A 24019-nucleotide genomic window follows, 5' to 3' on the forward strand; every position below is an offset into this window, starting at 1 on the left:
AGTTAACCCTCTTAGACCTTTCCATGTGGGCTTGCTTTTCTGGACCTCTGTGATTCGTGGTGTCTTCTTTGGAATGTCTGTGTCTCCTTGATGTATCTTCAATAACAGTTCCTAATATTGGGCACAGTGGCCTCTAAGTGTGATCTTTAAAATTAAAAAAAAAAAACCTTTTTGTAACAAACTGCCAAATTGTTGTTCCTCAACACTTTTATTTCTAAAGTTTGACATCCATGATGCAATTTTGAACACTGCTGGCCTAGGGGGCCTTCTACCACCTTGCCCTCAGATGTTGCCCATTACTGAGATTCTCTATTATTTGTTGTCATGCTATTAAGTGGTCTCTGGAAGCATCTTAGTATCAAATAGTTCTGAGGGGGATGAAAAATGCTGATAATCTAGGGATTTAGCTAGCAGGAACCTCTAACAATGCTCAAGGTAACTGAAGACTATTGTAAAGACTACCGACAGCTCAAGATGAGAAAGTCTGCCTTACAAGGAGAATAGCCCCAATTAAATTTACATGCCTCAGATTTTTTTTTCTAGTCAATTCTGAGTAATACCATAAGTGCATATTCTTTTTGAATTCCTTTAATTATTTTTTCAAATTCCAATTTATATACTTTTAATGATAATGAAGAGATTATATTCAGCTAAGCCCTTCATTCTGATCATCTGTCCTAAGAGTGTTTTATAGGTTTCTCCCATTTGGACTCATGCCAGAACTTGGATGCCAGGTTAGGGACACCTTCTTTTCAGTCATTTACATAGAGAGTGAAAAAATATTGATCCTACTTCCAATTCCTGTGGTGTTTCAATTGTCATCCCCCTTTCTCCCTGACCCATTAGCTTTTACCATTATAACCTGCCCCTGTTCAGCTAACTAAGCTCCCTTTTCCATTTATAGAGGCAGCCAGCTCGGCTTGCTAACTTTATGTCTGCCCCTTGGGAAATCCAAGTATATTATAGCCATCATCCTATACATGCTTTATTCTCTGATCCCCATTCCCCCAGAATTCACACCAATCAAGTCAAACATGGAAAGATCATCACATTTTGAAGAATCATATTCTTTAATACATTTAGTTAAACCTTGCCCTCCCTAAATTTCTTTATTGTTTAAACCTGAGAAATGTGATGTAATTGATTTCACAGTGAGGTATAAAATAGGTCAAAGAATCATTATGTAATTTTCCTGCCCAAATGTAAGCCCAATGTGCCATTATATTCCTATAAAATCATAACAGATAACTGCATCATGGGTATGGAACATTAAGCCAGCCCTCCCTCAACTTCTTTCTTTACTCAATAATCACACTTCATCCCTTCCTTAATTCTATTAGGAAATAGATTTGTTTTTTAGAAAAATCAAATCAATGACCATGTTAATCACAACTTTTACTTACTATTTTCCATGATTTGAAAGTTATTTTTGCCTATAGTCAGCTTCAAACATCTGTATTTCATAGATATTACCAAGCCTAACTCCTATTGTTCTATTGATTTTTTACAATTTCCAATAAGTACACTCAATCTACAAGATCAATCAAATTAACAACCTACTGAGTATCAGTCTATGGCACTGGGGATGAATCCCTACTCACAAATGGTCAAGTTGAATGAAAAAAGATAAAGTTGAAAGATTTTAATTCAACAGACCAATTAATATTTGGGAAGTAAGATATTGAGAAATGTTTTGCCAATTAATATTTGATAAATAGTGTTGATGGAAGTGCCAGAAATCAGAGAATGTAGAGCAAGAAACATAGATTAAAAGACTAAAATCTGGACCTTTTGATCATTGTGAGCAATAAACTCCAAAATACAGAAGGTGCAGTTTAAAACTGAAACAAGGAAGTTCTTCTTACAAGATACCAATGTTTAAGGAGGATAGAGAGGAAGCTTATAAATAAAATTTTGCATCCTCAGTTCTCTCCAATCCATGCTACATAAGCATCTGCTAAAGGAATCAGAGATACCTGACTTAGGAAAGAAGATATTTGGAAACTTGTTAGCTGTTAATCTTGACTTCAGAGGGCAAGAAAAAAGGTAACGAGTAAAAGTTCCAAATAGGTAGATTTAGAGTCCATGTAAGAAAAAACTTCATTATAACAAGAGCTGCCTAAAAGTGAAATGCTTTGGAAGATGGCCGTTTCCCTCTCACTAGTAGTCTCTGATTTTAGGTTGTATTACTGTTTGTTGAAAATGATAGAGGAAGGTTGAACTTGTACAAGTTTATGTCAGATTGGATGCCACCGGAAATCCCCTCTAGGCTCTAAAGTTCTGTAGTTCTGTGACTCTGTAGCTTTTTTTTTAAACAAGGTATTTTAACACTAAGTTATTTTGATCTCCTTGTTTTGAGTTGCTTTCTTTATTTCTCTCTTCCTTGAACATCTCCCAAATTGATATTCTTAAAATGTTAATATGACCAAAAATCTTCAGTAGCTTTTATTGCCTCTAGAATCAAAAACAAAATTCTTGGCCTGGCACCATCTGACTCCTTCCTAGTTTTAAATTTCATTTCTTAAATCAATGATTGAAAATTAAAAGGGCCTTCCCAGGCCACTCTCATGAGACCTTCAGAGATTGTAAGGGACTAAACCCAGAGTCAAATGGATTCCAAATATAAGATGTAGGATGTGAACCCACGTCAGTCAAAGTAATTTTCTATTCTATAGCTGATGTTCCGTCTCCCACATTCATTCCTTTGACCTGATTATTCCTCAAAAGAAAACTTTACCCTTAGTCTGATTTTTTGCCTTGTAGAATACCTCAGTTTCTTCCAATTATGTGCTTAAGTGCATTAAGAAGTTGCAAAAAAAATCCCTAAGAGGAAACTGAGGCTCAATGAAATGATCTGCTCAGGGTCAAACAGGCAGGATCAGTATATCATCTACTAAATAAACCCTTTCTTTATCTTTCCTTCAGGTACTTAGTGTTCTCCGCCCCTTGAAATGACTTTGTGGTATTTTGTGTAGGGCAGAAATTTTCTGTATTTATTTATCTGCAGACAAGTGTTGCCCCCCTCTTCCTATAGAATTCAAGATTCTTCAAAAGACAGATTGTTTGCTTTTGTCTTTAAGTGTTCTAAATATACTAGGCCCTTAATAAATTGTTTAATCCTGTTTGTTACAAAGAGGGTTTTTTTTTTTTTAATGCAAACTAGCCATGGCAGCTTTATATAGTCCAAACAATATCAAAGTTTAAGGGAAATGAAATAAATACTTCTTTTCTATGCTATGCTTTACACAATCTACATAGGCATCTTACTAGGAAAATAAGTTCTGGTTTTGAAGAGGAAGTGGGTAGGGAGAAGAACTGTTAGGCTGAAGCAGCTCTCAGGCAATGCAAACGTGTTTCAGAGTAAAGGGGCGTTGGTTAGTGCTGCAGCCCTCTCCGACCCACTTTTCTTTGCGGAGCTGACTGGTTGCAGATTAACACGTGGTTGGGCACCTGCCAAACAATGCAATTCCTTAATAAACAAACTGGTGGTGGTTGGACTCTAAGGTAAAGAAAATGGGTCATCCTCATCTGAAAAGGCAAAGAGGTCTTAGTAGAAAAGCTGGTTGCAAGTAAACTTCAAGAGAAGTTAGAGGAGACGAGTTATCTTATGTTTCCTTCTTTTCATCAGCCTGTAAAATTTGTTTTAGGAATCAGAATAACTCTAAACCATGGGACCCTGCTTTACTTCTTATTGGAGATTTCTGCCATAGCAACAGTCTCCCTTTTGGTCTACAAGTAGACTTCTGTCACAGTTTACTGCTTTAACATTAGACAATGTGAATCAAATGACTGGATACAATTAAGTTCCAATTATGTGCTAGGAATGGTGTTAGATCCTGAAGATACACATATAAAGAATGAATTGTATTTATTCACAATGAATTTACATTTAGTGGGAAAGACCAAAAATGCATATAAAAATATAAAGAGCACAAATAGAAAATGAATGAACAAAGATAAAAACAAAGAAATAGAGGAAGATACTTGCAGTTGGAAGAAATCAGTCTACCTTTCACATTCACTATCTCACATGTAGTGACCTTATAAATCAATAACTTCCTTAAGAATAATTTTTTCTTATATGGAAAATAAAAGCTATTGAGGTCCCTTTCATCTCTAAAACTATGATATCAGGAAATAACTTAAAATACTTTAAGGATCCTTGAAGTAACTTCTTTTGACAGAGCTGTAGACAGACCAAAATGTAGTCTTGCAAATAGTTACAACAAATTAGGTTCCTCACTGTAATACATTTAGGTGGAAGAAAGTCTCTCAAAAACAATACAAAAACATTCAAGGGAACTCTTCCAATTGGAATATTATTGTTTAACCTTCCTCAGTTATCATCACTGCATGTAATGGATATCACCATTATTTATAAAGTTGTTAACCACTTTATATAACAGAATCTAAGGTCCAAAGTAAAATGTTTCAAACCTTCATTTAAAATTATTTGCATCTTTACTATTACAAAGATTTTTTTCTTGGCTCCTCAATTAGGTTTTTTCAATAAATTCAATCTGACTACACATGGCTTCTACCCATAAGGAAGTTCTGTTCACATGTGGTCCTAATTTTGTTGTTGTTTAGTCGTTTTCGTCAGTCAGACTCTTTGTGACCCCATTTGGGATTTTCTTGGCAAAGATACTGTAGTAGTTTGCCATTTCCTTCTCCAGTTCATTTTATAGATGAGAAAACAGAGGTAACTAGAGTTAAGTGACTTGCCCAGGGTCATACAATTAGTGAATGTTTGAAGGCAGAATTGAATTCAGGAAAATGAGTTTTCCTGATTCTAAGTCCCATGCTCTGTCCATTGAACCACATGCCTGCTGTAGTCCTGATAAAGACCCCTAAGGGGGCTTATGTTTTATACGTAGCATTTTCTCCCAATCAGTAAAAGAATGCACAAAATGAATAGTACTGCTGGTTACTTTCCCCTGTATGACACTGCAACAGACCTATGCAAATGGAGACCTTCTAGAAGATGTGGTTAATAGACTATCATTTTCAAGACATATAGAGCAGGAATCTATTTTCTCAACATCTCTACAACAGACAATACAACTAGTGTAGCCATTAAGTATTTGAGTTGTCCAGTTTCTTAGAGTTTTGGAGACTATACTCCTTAAACATAATGGTACCAAGTCTTCCTCACCCAATTATATGAATTATCTGACAGTATTAAGGAATCATGTAAATTTATCTTAAAAATTAGATCTGATGAAAAAAAGGCCTTCCTTCCTCCCTCCCTCCCTCTTCTTTTTCTCTTTCTTTCATCATGTCTGTCTTTCTGTCTTCCTTTCTTTCTGTTCTTCTTTCCCTTCCTTCCCTTTCCCCTCCCATACTCAGTAAAAAATCTTCCAAGAAGAAAACAGTATTTTGTAACCAAGCTGGCCTTAGGCAAAATTGTGAAATGAGTAAAGTTGGTCTTTGGCATCAGCCTACTTCCCATTTTAGTATTTCTTTCTTCACCTCTTGTACACCTACGATTTTTTTCCTTCTTGGTACTTAGCCTATGTCTCATTTCAAAAGGTCTTATTTTATGCTAAGGTTTCGGTTGGTAAGAGCTTAAGATGGGAGTTTTTTCATAGGGTTTTTTGACAATGGATCCTTGAGAGAAAAGTTTCAAGACTGAAAGAAAATAGTCCAGAGAATATGCTGAAGTAAAATTTCAATTCAACAATTCAATTAAGTGATGTTTATTAAAGTTTATTATTCTTTTATTTTTGGGTACTGCTGCAGGGGTAGGAGGATTCAGGTGATATTTATAAATGAAGAGGGGGAGGCCTTTCTTACGGTCCTCAAATGATGTTGGCCATTGTCCATCATAAAGTCAGCTTAGATGTCCTTTTGATCCTATAGTACTATTGTCCTCATGGAGTTTATCATCTACTGGGTGGGAGATGATATGATATACATGCAAATATATATAATACAAATTATACTAAAGTGTATGAGGACAACAGGGTGCTATATGAAATATGAGATAGGGGAAAAAAAGGTCATTAGTGCATTGGGAAGATCAAGAAAAGTATTTGAAAGAGGTGGTAGCATTGGAACTGGGGAGGAATTCAACTCAGCGAGGCATCCCAAGCATAAGGAACAAAAAGGCCATAAGCAAAAATATTGGGAAATGTGGAACCTTTAAGGGAAATGACAAGTGGTTCAGCTGAGTTAGAGAGACCAGCCCCCAACTGTGGAATGCCTTTAATGACAGGATTTAGAATTTGAACTTTAATTACTAGGCAAGAAAAAGACTGTCAGAATAGAACTGACAGGCCTACCTAGTTGTATAAGGAAAATGAATGGAAGCAAGAAGACATATTAGGGTGTTCTTAAAAATGTCCACGTGGGTAGCAATGCAGTACTAGACTAGGATGAAACATGGGAGTGTAAAGGGGAAAAGGGATAAATATGAGAGTTCCTTCATGGGTCCCCAAGCATTGTAGGAGCCGCTGTCACAAAATAGTTACCTTTCACTAAAGGAAAATGAAAAGAAAAACAATGAGTTGCTATATGTATATCGCATACTGAATTGATTTTAACTCAATCACCTAACCTCTGACCCTCAGGAGGCCATATGTAAAATGTGACATATCCCACAGAGCATCTCTTTTAAGTTTCCTGGAATCCTAGAGAAGAAAATTTTTATAATTCTGATTAACTTTTCTTTTAAAAAGGGAGAAATAGATAGCATGAATGTTATAGTGACAAGACTAGGGAAGTTAAGGAAGAGAAACAAATTATCTTGACATGGAGATGATCTCTTATTGAGAAATCAGAGAGGACTGCAGTATATGGAATCATAGACCCAAAACTTAAAGAAGAAATCTTTATTGTTGCTCAGTAGCTTCTTAGTCATCCCTGATCTTCATGACCCAATTTGGAGTTTCCTTGGCAAAGATACTAAATATGGTTTGCCATTTCCTTTTCCAATTCATTTTACAGATGAGGAAACTGAGGGTTAGATGACTTGCATAATATGACATGGCTAGATTTGAACTCAAGTTTTCTTGACTCCAAGACTGGCATTCTATCTACTGTGCTCCCTCTAGACCAACTTTCCTCATTTTATAGATGAAGAATCTGAGGCTCAAACAGCTTTTATGTCTTGTCTAAGATCACAGAGATGGTAAGTGCTGGAAAAGGGATTTGAACTCAGGACCTCTCATTATAGAGACAGTGAACTTTTTAAAATCCCATGCCAGAAGATCAATAAGAATGATATCTAATGACTGACATATTTATACTAAGAACTATTAGAACAATAACACATTTCTTTTATCTTTCCTAGATGTTGTAGGAGGAATGAGAGTGTGATCCCTGACTGAAGAATTTATAACCAGGTTGGGAAGAAAATGCATATACAATAAAAAATTAAGAGGATGATGTAAGGGAATTTGACTTAGATTAATTATTTCTTGATTATTTTATTCTGAAGAGATCAGAATGGAGTACATAAGAGACAGGTATAGAATCTGCCTTTACAGAAATTTTTGAGAAGGGAATAGATGCATAACCATTTGTTTTGATTGGTCTTAATGAAGAATAATCATGATTAAAGGTGCAGATAAAGATTAGAGAGTTCAGAGTTATTTTTCTGACAAAAAGGTGAAAACTTATGTAGACTTAAACACATATGCTATGTGAAATGTTTGAAATATTGATTTTCTTTGATTTGAAGTATTCAAATCCTCCTCCTGACACTTATGACCTATATGGTATGAGCATGTCATAATTTTTCTATGACTTAGTTTCTCATCTATAAAATGGGGAAATAATTATTACTATCTGTGAAAAATAGACGAAATCACATATTTAAAGAAATTTGAAAATCACAAAGCATTATAGAAATGAGGTATTCTTGTTGATTTATTATGAGGCATCTTTAAAGAGTAGTATCCTTTTTCTTTACATTTTTATGGCCTACTCCCACATTACTACTATTGAGTTTCTTTTTGCAATCTGGTCTCCACTCACAATTCTCTCTCAAAACTGTTCTTTTGAAGGTCACTGATAAGCTCTTTCTATATTCAACAGGTTTCTTAGCCCTTATCTCCCTTGACATCTCAGCAGCATAACAGTACTAATTCCTTCCTTGAAACTTATCATCCATGCTATCCTTATCTTTTTTGGTCTGTTTTTTCTTTCTCCTTCTACTCCCTAAATGTGAAGTTCCCTTGGGGTTCTGTCCTTGGTCACCTTCTCTTATCTCTCTACTCTCATTTATACCTGTAGGTTCAACTATAGATACCCCCAAATATATCTCCTATTCTGTTTTCTCTATCAATCTCTGGTCTTATGTCTCTGCCAGGGGGTCCTGCCAACACTTCAAACTCAACATAACAAAAACTGAAGCTATCTTCCTCTGCACATCTGCCTCTCCCTGATAATTTTTATTTCTATTAATAACACCATCATTCTAGTTGGAGTCACTTGGACTGAAAATTCAGACATATCTCTCTCCCTTGTATATCATGTCCCATTGATCTCTAATCAAACTCCTGTATCTTTCTCCTTTTTCCTTTTTACTCTCACTTCTAACACCTTAGTCCAGTCCCTCATTACCATTAGGCTTATTGTAGTGGCCTCCTAACTGATATCTTCTCTATTTGTCTCTTACTCCTTCAACTTTTCCTACACATATTTTCAGGGGAATTTTAAAATATAGTACTGAACATAGATATACAGTTTTAGAGGTTCAGATGCCATCTAATCCAACTCCTCACTTTACAGATCATGACACTGGAGACCAAAGGGATTAAAGGATTGCTCAATATCATTTTTGAACTCACAAATCTTCAATAACTCTTTATTTCTCATTGAATAAAGTCTAATCTTATTACCCTGACATTTTAGACCCTCACCTAATTTCCTGCTATCTGTATGCTTCTTCACTCACTTTAAGCCCCAGTCAAATTAGACTATTTATCCTGGCATAATGGTCAGTGCACAATTCTACCTTTGTGAATTTGGTTCCTAATGTTTCCTCTATCTGTAATGATCATCTCCTAAAATGCTTAAAGTTCATATAGAAGCAAAATCTCCTCTGATCATGTACTTTCTTTGTTCTTTCCCTTCATCAACTTGATTTCACACAGTAGTGATCTCTCTCACTGCCCCCAAATTCTACATTTTGTTTTTATTTCTTATACAGAAAATTGTACTCATGTATATATTTTATATTCCATATTAGTTCATAAGCTCCTGGAAAGTATAACTTACACCCTATTCATCTCTACTAGGCAAAGGTCTAATGCATACTATTTAGTAACTCAATCATGGAAAAAATGAATAGTATCTCAAGGTACCTTAGAGGTACCAACCTACGATTTCCTTATTTTCCAGCATATCTGAATCTTTTTTTTTTTTAATAACTTTTTATTGATAGAACCCATGCCAGGGTAATTTTTTACAGCATTATCCCTTGCATTCACTTCTGTTTTGATTTTTCCCCTCCCTCCCTCCACCTCCTCCCCCAGATGGCAAGCAGTCCTTTACATGTTCAATAGGTTACAGTATATCCTAGATACAATCATATCTGAGTCTTGTCCTGATACAAAAGGATAAATTTTTAAAGAGATATGGAATCTTGAATACCACAGAACTAAGTACAGTATAATAAGACAGCATGAGAAAAATTGGAATCCATGGGATTCCATTACCTTTTCTCTTTTCATGGCAGTATTTACATGGGTCAGGTAATGAATTGAGCAAGGTTCATTACCTGTAGAATTTAAATCACACTTATGGGACATCTGCCAAACAGCCTGTGTTTTGAGTTCCAACATGAGTTCTAGAAAAATATGGTCACATCTTCTAGTTTCATTACATCAATTGTGCCTGACATATTAATTCTCCCCTTTTTTGGTGTGTCATCTTCTGTCATTAGAATGTAAGCTCTTTGAGGGCAGGAGCTTTCTCTTTTCTTATTTATATTTCCAATACTTAGCACAGTGTCTCACAAGTAATAAGCAACTTCCTCTTCCTCTTTCTTTCCTTTTTCTTCTTTCCTTCCTATTATCCTTCCTTTCTTCCTTATGTTCCTGCTACTCCACTGAAAAATCTAGGCCTAATAGAATACTAGAGTCTATGTTCTATTGGAAATGACAATACAAAGTACATGAATATCATAGGAAAACAAGATGGAATTTGTGTATGTACACACATATGCATGTATATGTGTATCTATCTGATTAAAAAATAGTATCCTCTTAAAGTTCTTTAATAAGTCAAATCCCATAATATTGCTACAATAAAATACAATAAAAATCTTTCCAAGCCTTATCTGAAGACTCATTTATTTTAAATAGTATCCGACATGAAACTGAGAGAAATTATCACTGGCATGTGATCTGTTCAATTTAAGATCTGAATGAAATAATCTGTAACTTGCATCTCATAATATGACTGTGAGTTGGAATAATGTGCAACCTAAACATTTAAGTATGAGAATTTAATTTTTAAAAATCGGCAATGAACACTATTAGCAACTGGCTTTTTATGGGAGAATTCTTCACTTCTGTTTTAGATAGAATGTAAGTTTCTTGAAAATGAGGCTGATTTCATTCTTTGTATTTTTATCTAGCATAGTTCCTGGCACATGCTAATTGCATGCTAAATGCTTGTTAAATGACTGATTGAGAGTTCTATCAAGATGGTAAGTTTGTGAACCGAGTTCTGATCAAGGTTACATTAGACCAAGGTTTCTATATTAGTCCTGAATGGGCTTGGAGTTAGTGTGACTTTTGGAACTATAGTGGCTGAAATTATCAACATGTACAACATGAGAGGCATCTTCTTTTGGACCAAGATGCCTTTTGGTCCAGATATTTAAAAAACAACAAAAGTAATCAGAAGCCTATGGGAATCAGTAACTCAAAAGGAGAATTACAAAGATGGGTAGGCAAGGGATGGCTTTTAATTTAACAAATAAATGTGATGAGTGACTCACATTACACTGTGAAAGCAAAATTTAGAGTCGTATCCAAGAGGAAGAAATAGTTACTAAAACAATGATAGCGAAATTGGGGAAAAAAACAAAACTGAAATAGAAAGACCAACATGCAAAGAAAATAGTTTCATAATTTACCAAGATCCATTTACAACAATTTTACAAAACACTTCCTAGTATAAATATAGGACATAAAAAAGCCGCCCATTGGGCATCAGTCGCACTCATCTGCAAAATGGAGGCCATCCTGCAGGCCCACCAAATTGTATGGTTAATCTCACCGGTGCTCATGGAGCTGTTGCACTTTAGGAGAGGTGTTAATTATTTTGAGCCACAGGGATACTGCAAATACAAATAGTTCACTTAATATTAGGAAGTCAGGCCCAAAGAATGAACATATCTCCTAAAAGTGAGCTTTTGTAGACCTTTACACATTAGTATCTTACTGTTTGCCAGAAGCTTTGAGATCTCTGCCAGTGGCATAAGTATAAAATAAAATTGCACAGGCAGTAATCTTAAAATAAGGATGGAAATAGCAAGTGCATGAAATAAAAGGTGGAGAAAAATTACCACTCCGAGAGGCAACTGCTCTTAGACTAGTCTAGGAGCTATAATGTAACCTCAAGAGAGAAATCAAAAATCTAGAAATAAGGCAGCATTTCCTGAATGTTGCCCCTGGAGGGATCGCAAAGTACCTTACTTTGTCTTCCTCCATTTAGAGCTGACTGGATTATTCCCACCTGGATTCTGGAGGTGGATGGGGTGTGTGTGGCAGGGTGGTGGGGAGGGCAGGTAAAGATAAAGTGGAAAGTTGTGTTTGACACCTTACAATCCCAGGAAACAGTTTGTTCATCCTGGCACAACTCAGTCATCCTTGGATGGGAACATGGGGAGGGGGAGGGAGCGGGCTCTTATGAATGACCTTGGGCAGAGCCCAAGATTTCTCTGTGAGCGAGACTGGAGCCTCTAACATGGCATGCTAAAAAGGAGAAGAGGAAGGCAGCAGCTCAATAGGCGCTCTTTCCCCCCAGGGCTGCTCAATTGTTTAACATCTTTAAAAAAGAAAAAAAGCCAGGCATCTCAAATACAAACCCCCAAGGAGATCGTAGGAACAAGCAGAAGCATCCTTAAAATAGAAAGTAACCCCAGAAAGGGGACTGGCTACTGTACCTTTACTTTGGGGAGGGTTCTGACTCCGGTCTCGGAGGACATTAATTTGATAGACAGCTCCGTAAGGCTCAAAAAGTTCTTTTAGCTCCTTCTCAGACCACGACCGGGGAATCTGTCCGACAAACATCTTAATGGCATCTGGGTCTGGTTGGTCTGAGTGATCCAAAGCGCCGTTCATCTTGTTAGCTGTACCGTTACTGTCAAGAAACCGAACCAGAAGGCAGAGTTAGGAGAGCATGGTTGAGGGACAGGAAGAAAGAAAAAAAAAAGAATCAAAAGCAGGGGGTGGGGTAGAGGATGGGGAAGGGAAGAAGAAGTGTGTGTGTGTGTGGGGGGGGGGACTGGGAGGAAAGTGCCTAATGAGTCATATAAATTTCACCAACTAAAACAAAGCAAAAGCACAATTACATTGCTCATGGGTGAAGGTTTGCACTGCGGGCTGCTGTTTAGTATCATCGCTTGAGCAAAGGGCTGAGAACGGCAAGCTATCAGCCAGGATTTGCACATCTTGAAAGCAAAGGCTGAAGGAGAAACGGTTTCAAGTTAAGGGGAGGTCTTTTTGCATGGCTGCCATCAAGAGAACAGCCAGGCATCAACCCCAAACGAGCAATGGGAGCCAAAGGTTGGGGGGTGGAGGGTGGAGGAGAAAGACAACAGGAGTTGAGCTGCTTTCTGGCGTATTTATTTTATTTTATTTTATTTTTGAAATAATAAAGTCCCACAAAAAAAAAAAAGAAAGAAAGAAACACTTGGCAATCTGTCAGATGAGGAATGCAAGATGCTGGTGATGAATTTGCAGATTGTGTGAAGCATCCGCGGGTGCATCAAATTAGTGCATCGCTGCTCAGAATGGAAAACACTCCAACTATGCGGCTGGTGGCAGCTGATTGGCTGCCCAGGCTTTATAAAAAGGAATGGGAACGTGAAAGGGGTGGGAAGGGGGCTCCAGTTTAAAAAAGCGCATTGTTCATGGCACTAGGGCACAAAGCACAATTCAGAAAGGCAAAGGCAATCTCAGAATTGCCTGCTTTGTGCTGAAAAAAAAAAGGGGGGGGGGAAACCATCAAGCTTCAGAAAGTTGAGTTCCCTGTAAAGGGCACTGAATATTTCACATCTTCCACACTCCATAAATTGTTCCCTGTATCTGATTTCCAGATGTTGTACTTGAGGTCTAAACAATCACAAGTTTTTGTTGTTTTGTTTTGTTTGGGGGAGGTGGAGTACTGGAGATAAAAATTCTATATTTTATTCTTGGGACAGCCCATAAATGTTTGGAAGCTGGCACAAGGAGTAAGACACCGATTTTCCTAAATATCTTTTTTCAAAGCTCAAATTTTGAAAGTCCTGAGGGGGGTTTGGAGCTTGAAATTCATGGCACCATCATGTAACTGAAAATAATTTTCAGTTGTTTACTCTGATCATTTCTATTTCAGATGTGATCAACAAAGAAAGCTTGTCTTATACAGATCAGCACCTTCCCTCTCTTCTCCTTTAAATATAATCCCAAAGCCCACCTGTTCTATGAGACAGACAGCTGCTGAATTTAGCGCTGCTGCCTGCTCATTTGTAGTACAGTGCTTAGTTTGGATGCTGGGGTTATAAGACCTTCATTGGCAAAAAATATGTCTTATTTGTATTTAAATACATGTAAGATCCTGCAGGGCTCCCAATTAAATACCACAATCTCCATTACAAGAGGCAAAATAATCAGGAAAAAAAAAAAAAAAACTTAAAACAAGCAATTATGTGTTTATTTAAAAGTAAATATTATAGACCGTATAATTTCACTTTTGCCTTCAGGTTACTATTTGTATTCAAAGAAAACATTTCCTAAATAAATAACAAAAATTTCCCTATTTGATAAAAGTATATGGTAAATATGATGTGCTCATAATAGAAGATGCTAGAAGATCTGGGTTCAAATGCAGCTTTCCTTAGTGACTATGATTGGGTGATTCACTCAGTTTCTTTGAGCTCCAGTCTCATTTTGAGATGAGAGGATGGGATCGACTTAAGGATTTTCAGTTTAGACTCCATGGACCTCTTGGGAATCTATGGACAAATTTTAGAAGATTCATTGACTTGGATGGAAGAAATCTTTATTTTCATTAATTTAAAACTTTCAATTATGAATTTTAAAAAATAAATATTATTCTAAGAAGTGGTCCATAAGTTTCACCAGACTGGCAAAATAAATTCGCTTTTAATCCAGATACATGGATTAAATAATTTATAAGACTCTTTCACCTCTAAATCATAAGATTTGATGCTTCTCTGGGTAACTAAAGTTTTGGGGAAAGAGAAATTTAAAAAATGTATATAAAATATGAAAAAAAATAAAATTATCATTAGGTCCAACATTTAACTTTTTTGTTCTTTCCCTATTTCTCATTTCTATTATTTATCTCTACAGTTTCTTCGAAATAATTTTGTTTTCATCTCCATTTCAGAAGATTCCTTACTTCAATCAATTTTGGTTTTTCAAAAAAAAAAATATATAAAAATACAAAGTACAAAACCATTCAATGGTTTGGATGAAATATGTTTATATTAACACTGGATAGTATTTTTGTTTATGAGTTTACCCTGTTTTTGACAAATTCTTTGAGAATTTTAAGAAGGTTGAAGTTAAAGCTTCAGTTGTATGTGTGTGAGGAAACCCTCTCCAGCAATACAGAATTTCAACATGCCTGCAGCAGGTTGAAAGTGAGGCAAGACTTATTTCTGAGACAGGAAAGGCCTTGTGGTTACTGCAGTTGACAACAGCCCATCAAAAAAGGGGAAGGCTTTGCCACAGTTCTGGGCTTTTACAGAAAGCGAGGACAGAAGAATTTGGCCTTATATCTTCTTTACTCAGAGTATAATTAAAACTGACCACCTCAGAGAGGTGGGAACTGACTGCTGCCTTTTTCAATCATGTTTGAATGTTGTTATCACTTCTATGATCTATACCTAGATTTTAAATTCTAAAGCCAATGGCCCTCAGGGTCTAATAGATAATATTTTTTACTTTCTCAAAGGGTACAAAACTCACAGAAGCTGCCAAATTGTAGGAGGGGAAACAAAAACAAGTTGGTTAAGCTTCAGATTTACTATTTATATTTGTAAACTTTATGAAGGCTGGGGTTAATTTCTAAGGGATATAAGCTATGGCAAGTCCAGACACTGACAATGTTCGGTGGTATCACAGAAATTCAACAGGACTGGGCCTGGGTTCTAAATCCTTGATTTGCCATTAACTAGCCAAATGGGTTTTAGAAAAGACCTACTTCTTCTCCTTGAGTTTCAGTTTCCTTATCAATAAAGTGAGGGAGTTGGACTAGGTGAGCACCAAGGTTTTACTCCTAAAGGACACAAATCATTTACAATTGTTCCTAAATCAAGACAATTGTGACCACAGTTTTCAAGATTTCTGATAAAATGAAAACTTGAGAGTGTGGATTTTCAGATTTCATTTTGTTTCTAATAGAGAATCGGCTTCAAAGTTAGAAAGATCTAGGGTTCAAATCTTGACTATGATTCATGCGGGCTATATATAGATTCTGAGCAAATCACTCAACTTTTTTTCAATTCTTTATGCAAATCTCTAAAATTATAAATTGCAGAGAAGATGTCAACTTGTATTGATAGAGTGAATTTCCTCACCCAGAAGTTCCCCATACCAATGTAATCACAGATCCTCCCCTCCCCAGGTCCCAATTTAGCACAACACTTAATCCATAGTAGGTACTTAATAGAAGCATACTAATTGATACTTCACCTACAGCCTTCACTAAATTGCTGACACTGTCCCCTATTCTTATTTCTTCCTGATAGTTTTATAATAATAATCAGTTCATAAGGAAATTATCCTGAATGTCTTTCACCTATGCGACTCTCTTCTTCTAACTCCAAACTTCAGTCTGGATTTGTGCCCAGTTCTAGTGGAGACTAACAGACATCTTGCTTCTTGTCTCTGTCAGTTGCAACAGTTCTGAGCATGCCCAATTAAGGCATGTTCCTTGTAATAGAGTAAGGAAGACAAATTGGTCCACCTGCACTTAAAGCTGGTATCTCTTCATAAATAGATGATAACTTGAATTCTTTACTAAGGATTGAAAGATAAGACTATGCTACTGCCCATTTCTACCACCCCACAACCTCTTCAAATCTTTACTAAAGTGCTAAGGATTCGAAAAAGTTGTGGGGTGGTAGAAATGGGCAATACCATGGTCTTATGCAGCAGGAGTTCAATGAGTGTGGTTTGCATGATGCTATTTAACTTGTCATGCACTTTTTTTTTCTCAAAGTCGTGAAGTTTCCTGTCTAATCAGCAAGATCTCACAGGAACCTGAAGATTCATCTATACTTTTCTGCTTGCATTTTCCCAATACTAAAATGTGTTTCTTAGGGTAGATTTTGTTTACATTTTGCTAAGTACCAACTGGTATTCCTATGGGATTCCTTTAAGGTTGGTAATTCATAGACATAAAGAAACTAAGAGAGTATAAATTACTGGTCGAGAGAGCTCGGAATATGTCACTGTCACTTGCTAGTGCAGGAATTGTAGAAATTTAAGAAAAAAAACTGTGTTAAGCACAGACATTGATTTAAATATTTTCTCACTTGATTTTGGTTGAAAGTAGAAGAAACTAGCTCAACAATCATGAACTCAGACGTCTAGCCCTATCTCCCTCTAACTTGTTGGCTTGTGGCCCTGAGCCAAAATGGGTTAGCTTTTGCCTATCTCACAAATATATTGAGGCACTTTAAGAGCTGGTTAGGGTAGGAATGTGTTCTAGGCATGAAAGATAATCTGTTCCTACCAACTATGAGATTTTGATTCCAAAATGTATAGCTTAGAATCTTAGACGATTCATTCATGTCAGAATTTGGGTGTTCTGTCAAGCTGCAAGGCCCTCCACATATGACTCTTTCTCTGTATATGATTTAGTCTATCAGGCTACAGGTAATCCAGTCCACAGGCTTATTAGATGATAGAGTGTCCTCTATATTGTGGAGGACTGTTCAAGGGCATATATTAACTGCTGTAAGTGTGTGGGTGGAATGAGCTATTTATTTTTGTGGTCAGAGCATCTTTTTCAGTTTGTACAAATGTTTTTCTAATAACTTGACCACTGTCCCTTCCTTTTATTTAGCTGACAAGACTAGTTTCTCAAAAGGGACCAGAATAATTTTTTTTATTATCACTTATGTTTGTATATTAGCATCTAAAGAAACTGTTTTTGTTTGGTTGTTATAGAAACTTTTTGCAGATTAAACTACATAAGGGAGAAGCATAAAGAAATCTGGTGAAAGGCTTGGATGATTGCTGACAGTAAATAGGGTGGGGACAGCAATTATGAATATTAACACATCCTTCCCAGTCTCTACTTCTTAATGTTCCTGTTAAGAACATAATTGAACTATTAGGATTCAACTTGGAGGCACCAACAAGATTCCCTTCTTTCTTCTTAAAGGGTTACTGAATACTGTATTAAGAAGCCCAGCTGTATTTTGAGAGTTGGTGGGGGTCCTCCTCCTAAGAGATCTTCAAGCAGAGGTTGAGTAATCACTTGTCTGGAATATTTTTGTTTGTAGACTCCAGAGATTCCTTTTGTATATGGGTTAAATTCAATGACTCTCAGGTCCTTTCCAACTCTGATCTTCTAAATGTTGCAAATAATCTTAGTCTGGATTAGCATAAATCAATGTAGCTATAACCACAATATTAGGAAATATGGATTGCATTTCTAGTTATATCTCTGATTTACTTGCTGGATTTAAGCACATTATTTATCCTTTCTATGCCTCAACTTTCTTTTTTTTTTTTTTCCTTAGTTCTCCATTCAATATACTTTCTTTTTTTTTTTAATTTTTATTTAATAATTACTTTATATTGACACTCGTTTCTGTTCCAATTTTTTTTTTCCCTCCCTCCCTCCACCCCCTCCCCTAGATGGCAAGCAGTCCTTTATATGTTGGATATGTTGCAGTATATCCTAGATACAATATATGTTTGCAGAACCGAACAGTTCTCTTGTTGCATAGGGAGAATTGGATTCAGAAGGTATAAATAACCCGGGAAGAAAAACAAAAATGCAGATAGTTCACATTCGTTTCCCAGTGTTCTTTCTTTGGGTGTAGCTGCTTTTGTCCGTCATTTATCAATTGAAACTCAGATCTCTTTGTCAAAGAAATCCCCTTCCATCAAAATATGTCCTCATACAATATCGTTCTATGCCTCAACTTTCAAAATAGTTTTTAAAAAAAAGGGGAAAAAAGTACCATAGTAAACTATTAATTATAGATAAACCAAAGTCTCACAGTTAGACGGGACCTTTGAGACTGTCTAATCCAGCTCATACCTGAATGGGAAAGCATATCCAAACTAATGATCATCTAGCCTGTCTTTGAAGTCCTCAAAAAATGGGGAACTTGCTGCCTCTTGAGGCACTCCATTTCATATTTGGAAAGCTCTAATTACTCATTGGCCAGTTTTCCCTCATGTCAAGTCTAAACTTGCTTTTTTGCAATTTCTATTCCATCACTACTGCTTTTCCCCTTCAGGGCCAAAGAGAACAAGTATAACCTCTCTTTTACATATTCAAATATTTGATTAATTATCATTTCCTGCCTTAACCCTAGACTTCCCTTCAAATGAAACACCTATAATTCCTTCAACCAGTCCTCATGTGGCATAAAACCAAGGCCCTACCATCTTCTTGATTCCTTTCCTTGGAAAACCGGCAAACTTATCCAAGCCTTTCTAAAATATAGTGCCCAGAACTGAATAAAACAATACAGATTTGCTCTGATCGTGATAAAGTACAGTGAAGCTATTACTTTTTTATTCTTGGACACTATGCTTTTTCTAGTACAGACTCAGTAAAAGTTGTACATAGTTCCTAGAAAATTAAAGGAAGGAATAGAAATTGAGATCTGGCTCACTCTAATTTTTAAAAATATACTTTCATGTATTAATCAACAAATATTTATCGATTTTAAATTTATAATATACAAAAGAGTGTTAAATGCCCCTTCATGTTAAAAAGCTTATCAATTTTGTTTTAAACCAAGTAGAATATCTTTTGATTTAAGCGAGGCCCATCAATTGCTCATCCAAACTTCAAATTCAATATTCTGTAATTTGAATTTCCTTCTTTAACAAAAATCTCTCAAACTGTTGGATATTTAGCGACATCTTCAAGATTTAATGAAGCTTAAGTCTTCAAACATATCCATTGTGTTTTTAGCAATAACCTTTTGAGAGACTAACTTTTGACAACGGATTGAGAAAACTGGTTCTTATCCTATCTGAACCATTGAGTAATTGTTTCTTTGGTCAACTAAATTCTCTCTGACCATCAGTTCCCTTACTAATAAGGCAGAGAAAACAATCCTCTATCTCTTTACTTATGGGTAGGTTTAGAATACATCATTACAAATTTGCTCAAACGATAATAATAACAATAGATATAACAATTAAATAAAATTAGAAACTTTTTTTAAAATTAAACACCTGTTACTGTCAGGCTTTGTGCTAAGCAGTGGTGATACAAAGAAGGGTAAAAGACATATCTCATTTGATCCTCAAATCACACTAAAAGATAGATCTTATTATCCTCATTTTCCAACTAAGGAAACTGAAGCAAACCAAGGTTAAATGACTTATCTAGGGTCTCATAGCTAGTATTTTAGGCCCTCTTTGAATTCAGATTTTCTTGATTATTGGGTAGAGAGAGAGTGCTTTGAGGGCCTGCCAGCTATGTGACCTTGGGCAAATCACATAACCCTGTTTGCCTCAGTTTTCCCATCTGTAAAATGAACTGGAGAAGGAAATGGCAAACCACTCTAATATTTTTGCCAAGAAAAACCCCATTGGGGTCAGAAAAGATTATGACTGACAAATGACTGAATAACAACTTCTTAATTCCATCTACTGCACCACCTAGATTCCCCATAATACTACAATATCTTATATTTTCACAAACATCTTTTTCACTGAGGTGATCCAAACCTATTTCTGTTTTTTTTCTTCCCAAGCAGGGAGGTTAAAAGATTTCTGTGAATTCCCACAGCATGTTGAAGAAGATACAATGCCCACCATACTTTACTAGGCCATACTTCCTGCAGTCAATTTTTGGTGAGAGGCTTTTAAAGAATAAACTGAGTATCAAAATGACAGTAAATCAGAGAAATGTCTGGGATCCTATTATTCTACTCTAAGATCTTTAAAGAAATGACCAAAAGGTTATTTTTTTTTTCCTGCTTGGAATTAAGGAAACTATCCCCCAACAGTATCATTCTCTACAAAAGATGCTGATGTTGGGAGACCTTGAGGTTACTAGTGAGCCTAATAGCATGCAATTTAACAAACAGCACACTCCAGAGGACAGAACCAGGACAAGCTAGAGAGGATTTGGGACTTACCTCTCTTTTATATTAATAATCCTATGATGATGTAAAATCTTCCTTATTTGAGGCATACCTGGTTAATTTATCTCCATAGTGATAGAAACCCAAGATTTAATGTATGCTTTTATAGGAACCTGGCACAGAGCCTTGGAATGAGCCTTGGACTAAGTGAGGAAATAAGTCTGAAGTCTGGTTCTGCATCTAATCAAGGGAATGTCCATGGAGAAATAATCAAATATCTCCAAGATTCCATTTCTTCATGATGAATTATTTTAAAGGTGTCCCTTTTTGGTTCTATTACACTATGGAATCTGCTTTTTAAAGCTCACCTCTCATACTGTTCTCTCAATCCAATTCTCTCTCTCCTCTGGGATCACAGTCCCATAGCTATTTCCTTCTCTAATTTCTTCACTCTTTCGCTGTCCATGGAGAGATTCTCTTTTCCCCTTCATTCAAATATCCCTATTGAGGAGATAATTTTCAATTGACTATACCTCTCATTGTAACTACCATCTTATGTCTACATATTGTTTCCCCATCAGGATGTCAGCTCTTTGAAGACAGGACTTTCTCATTTGGTGTTTGCATTCTTAGTACTTAACATAATGCTTGGAATAAAAATAAATATTTAATAAATGCTTTTTTCATTCATCCATCCATGCATTCTAAAACAATTGCCATTGTTTCCTCTCTATTTATTTCCTACCCAATTTTTTCAATACAGTTTAAAATATCATCATTCTATTCCAGCTTCTCAAAGATTAACAATGATTGTTTCCTAGCCCAACCTAATAGCCAATGTAATCCTCATTCCTCTTGACTTCTATGAAGCATTTGGCATAATGAAAACTTAGAATTAGGAGGGACATAGATGACTATTACATAGTAATCAAAACATGCTGGAGAATTAAGTTTGTTCAATTTTGGGGGGAAGGAACCTCTCAGTGTCTTTTGAATCCAATCCATTCATAAATAATATTCCCCTTACAATGAATCTTGTAATTTGGTCAACTACCTTTCCAAAAAAGACTTCCAATAAGAGAATATTCACCATATCCAAGTTCTAATTGTTGAGCCAATTCCACTTCTAGTAGCTCTGTGGCTAAATCTTTTTTTCTATCACTAAATTTGTCTCTTTGCCTTGTAGGCAAATTTAGAGTTATATGTGATCTTAGAGGTCATTTATTACAACTACATTTTATAGATGAAAAAAAAACTGAACTCCAGAGAGACAAAGAGACTACTTTTCTAACTTCATTTAGGATCTGTCTTTCCTTTGGGGTCCAGATTTGCAATGTTCTCCAAGAGTGACCTCAATCTTCTACACTTTTCAATTATATTATTTTTGTGCACCATGAAACTTAACATAACACATAGGATGTAATGGATTAAAACTATTATTCTGACCAAGTCATTTTTTTGCCTTCTCTCTTTCTTTCTTACATCCAATCAGTAACCAAGTTCTGTAACTTCCTACTTCAAGATGTCTCTGTTTTCTTCTATATTTTATTTGTAACACTATCTCCAATTAGAATGATTGGACTCCCTCCCTTCTGCTTAAGTCCCTTGGTCTTCCCAGAGACTTTTTGAAACTTCTCTGGCTCTCCAATGAACTCTTTCAGTCTTCCTAAAATACTGACAACCTATATCCCCCAATTTTTGCACATAATCATTCATTATTTGTTGCTCTGTCTTTATGTATATATTTTCTTGCCACTACTGTAAAATGACTGAAAGTAGGGGCAGTATCTTGGATGTCTCCTATATCCTTATAAGGGGATAGACATATGGTAGAGGCTCAACTAACAGAACAATTTGTTGACTGACTATTAATTATTCTCAGTTAGATGAAAAGCCCATAAATCTCCCTTCTGATGCCATCTGATAATGATAGCTGACATTTATATATGCTTTAAGTGTTCAGCATCTCATTTACACTTCATGATTATCCTTTGATATAAATATTGCAGTTATTTTTGTAGGAAATAGTCTCAAAAAAATCTAAATGGCCATATGGTCCAAGAGCCAGAAAAGTGTGAGAAGCAGGATTTAAATACAGGTCTTTCTTGATTCTGGCACAGAATTCTTATCTATTTACTTGTGATGCTAAAAACTTAAATAGAACTATATTCCCACAGCCTCATATTGATTCACAAAGCCATAAATGATCATCATTTTATTATTGATTATTTTATTGTATCTTTATTTTGTTTTTTATTTTCCAGTTATTATAATTTTAATTGGATTCAATCCACATTCAAGAGTTTTGTCCACTGCTTGTCCTTGAGTTTGACACATTTTAGTCACTTATTATTATAGTTAATAATAAGTATTAACTGATTTAATAAGTGAAGAATGTTACTATTGCCTAAGCATATGCAGAATAAGGGTAGGCTGAGGGAAGATTTACAAGAGAAAGAGAAGATACATATTACCTTTTAGTGTTGAACATGGCCAATGTCAAAATTTGTTTTGTGGAACTAAGCATATTTGTTATACGTAATTGCTATTTTATTGTCCAATTGAGGGGTTGTGAGAAGATATTACCAATGCTTATAAAAAATAAACTAAATTAAAAAAAAAGATTCATGCTAGCTATCAGTCAAAGATAACTGAAGCATGTTTATTAGTTTTTCCTTTCAATTGAGGGCAGAACCTAGAATACACATCCACTCCTCTTTGATTCCTCTCTCTCTCCTACCCAACATATCCACACAGCTGCCAAAGCTTGTGTCCCTTCTTTACACTCAAAGGAACACCATCCAAATTCAGATTCTTAGCACCTCTTAACTAGACAATAACAACAATTTAATCGTTCTTTCTGCCTCAAGTTTCTCTCTTCTCCAATCTATCTCCCACACAGCTGACTAAAGCATAGGTCAGATATTACTCCCCTCATTCCAAAAGCCCTGATGGCTCTTTATTGCCCTTGAAGACAAAATATCAACTTTTCTTTTGGCTTTTAAAGCCATTAATGGTCTGACTTCATCACTTCCAATCATAGTCCCTCATAGACTCTACATTAAAACCAAACTATCCCTGACTACAATGCAATTGCACAGGAAGCCTCATTACCCTCATATCTAAAATGCTCCTTTTCTTCACTTATGTCTCTTAGAATCCGCTTGTTGTTGTTGTTCAGTTATTTAATTGTGTTTTAATCTTTATGACCCTGTGGCCCCTACCATGCCTATGTTGGCCATGGGGTTTTCTTAGCAAAGATACTGGAGCGGTCTTTATTTCCTTCTCCAGTGAACTAAGGCAAACAAAGGTTAACTGACTTGCTCAGGATTATATAGCTAGTAAGCACCTGTGGTGGATTTGAACTCGGGCCTAACATTCCATCCACTGAGACACTAGCTACCTCCTTGGAATCCCTAGTTCTCAGTTTTTTAAAAAATACCTTTATTTAGAAGAAGAAATTATACATAAAATGAAGACATAAAATAGTCATCAGGAATGATAAATATTAAATAGATTTAGGAGAGCAATAAAGTT

General features: G+C 35.9%; 1 protein-coding gene across 25 annotated transcripts in view; it reads right to left on the reverse strand.

Annotated features, from left to right (window-relative positions):
* Positions 1 to 24019, reverse strand: part of CELF2 (CUGBP Elav-like family member 2) — a 974186-nt gene that overhangs the window by 183736 nt on the left and 766431 nt on the right. For all 25 annotated transcript variants that reach the window (XM_052000334.1, XM_052000335.1, XM_052000330.1 and 22 more), the window contains one exon: positions 12125 to 12321. In XM_052000334.1, coding sequence (XP_051856294.1) covers positions 12125 to 12302 — 178 coding nt within the window. In that variant the 5' untranslated portion in view covers positions 12303 to 12321. The remainder of the gene's footprint in view (positions 1 to 12124; positions 12322 to 24019) is intronic.

The sequence above is a fragment of the Antechinus flavipes genome, chromosome 5, assembly GCF_016432865.1.
Source record: "Antechinus flavipes isolate AdamAnt ecotype Samford, QLD, Australia chromosome 5, AdamAnt_v2, whole genome shotgun sequence".
Classification (NCBI taxonomy): domain Eukaryota; kingdom Metazoa; phylum Chordata; class Mammalia; order Dasyuromorphia; family Dasyuridae; genus Antechinus; species Antechinus flavipes.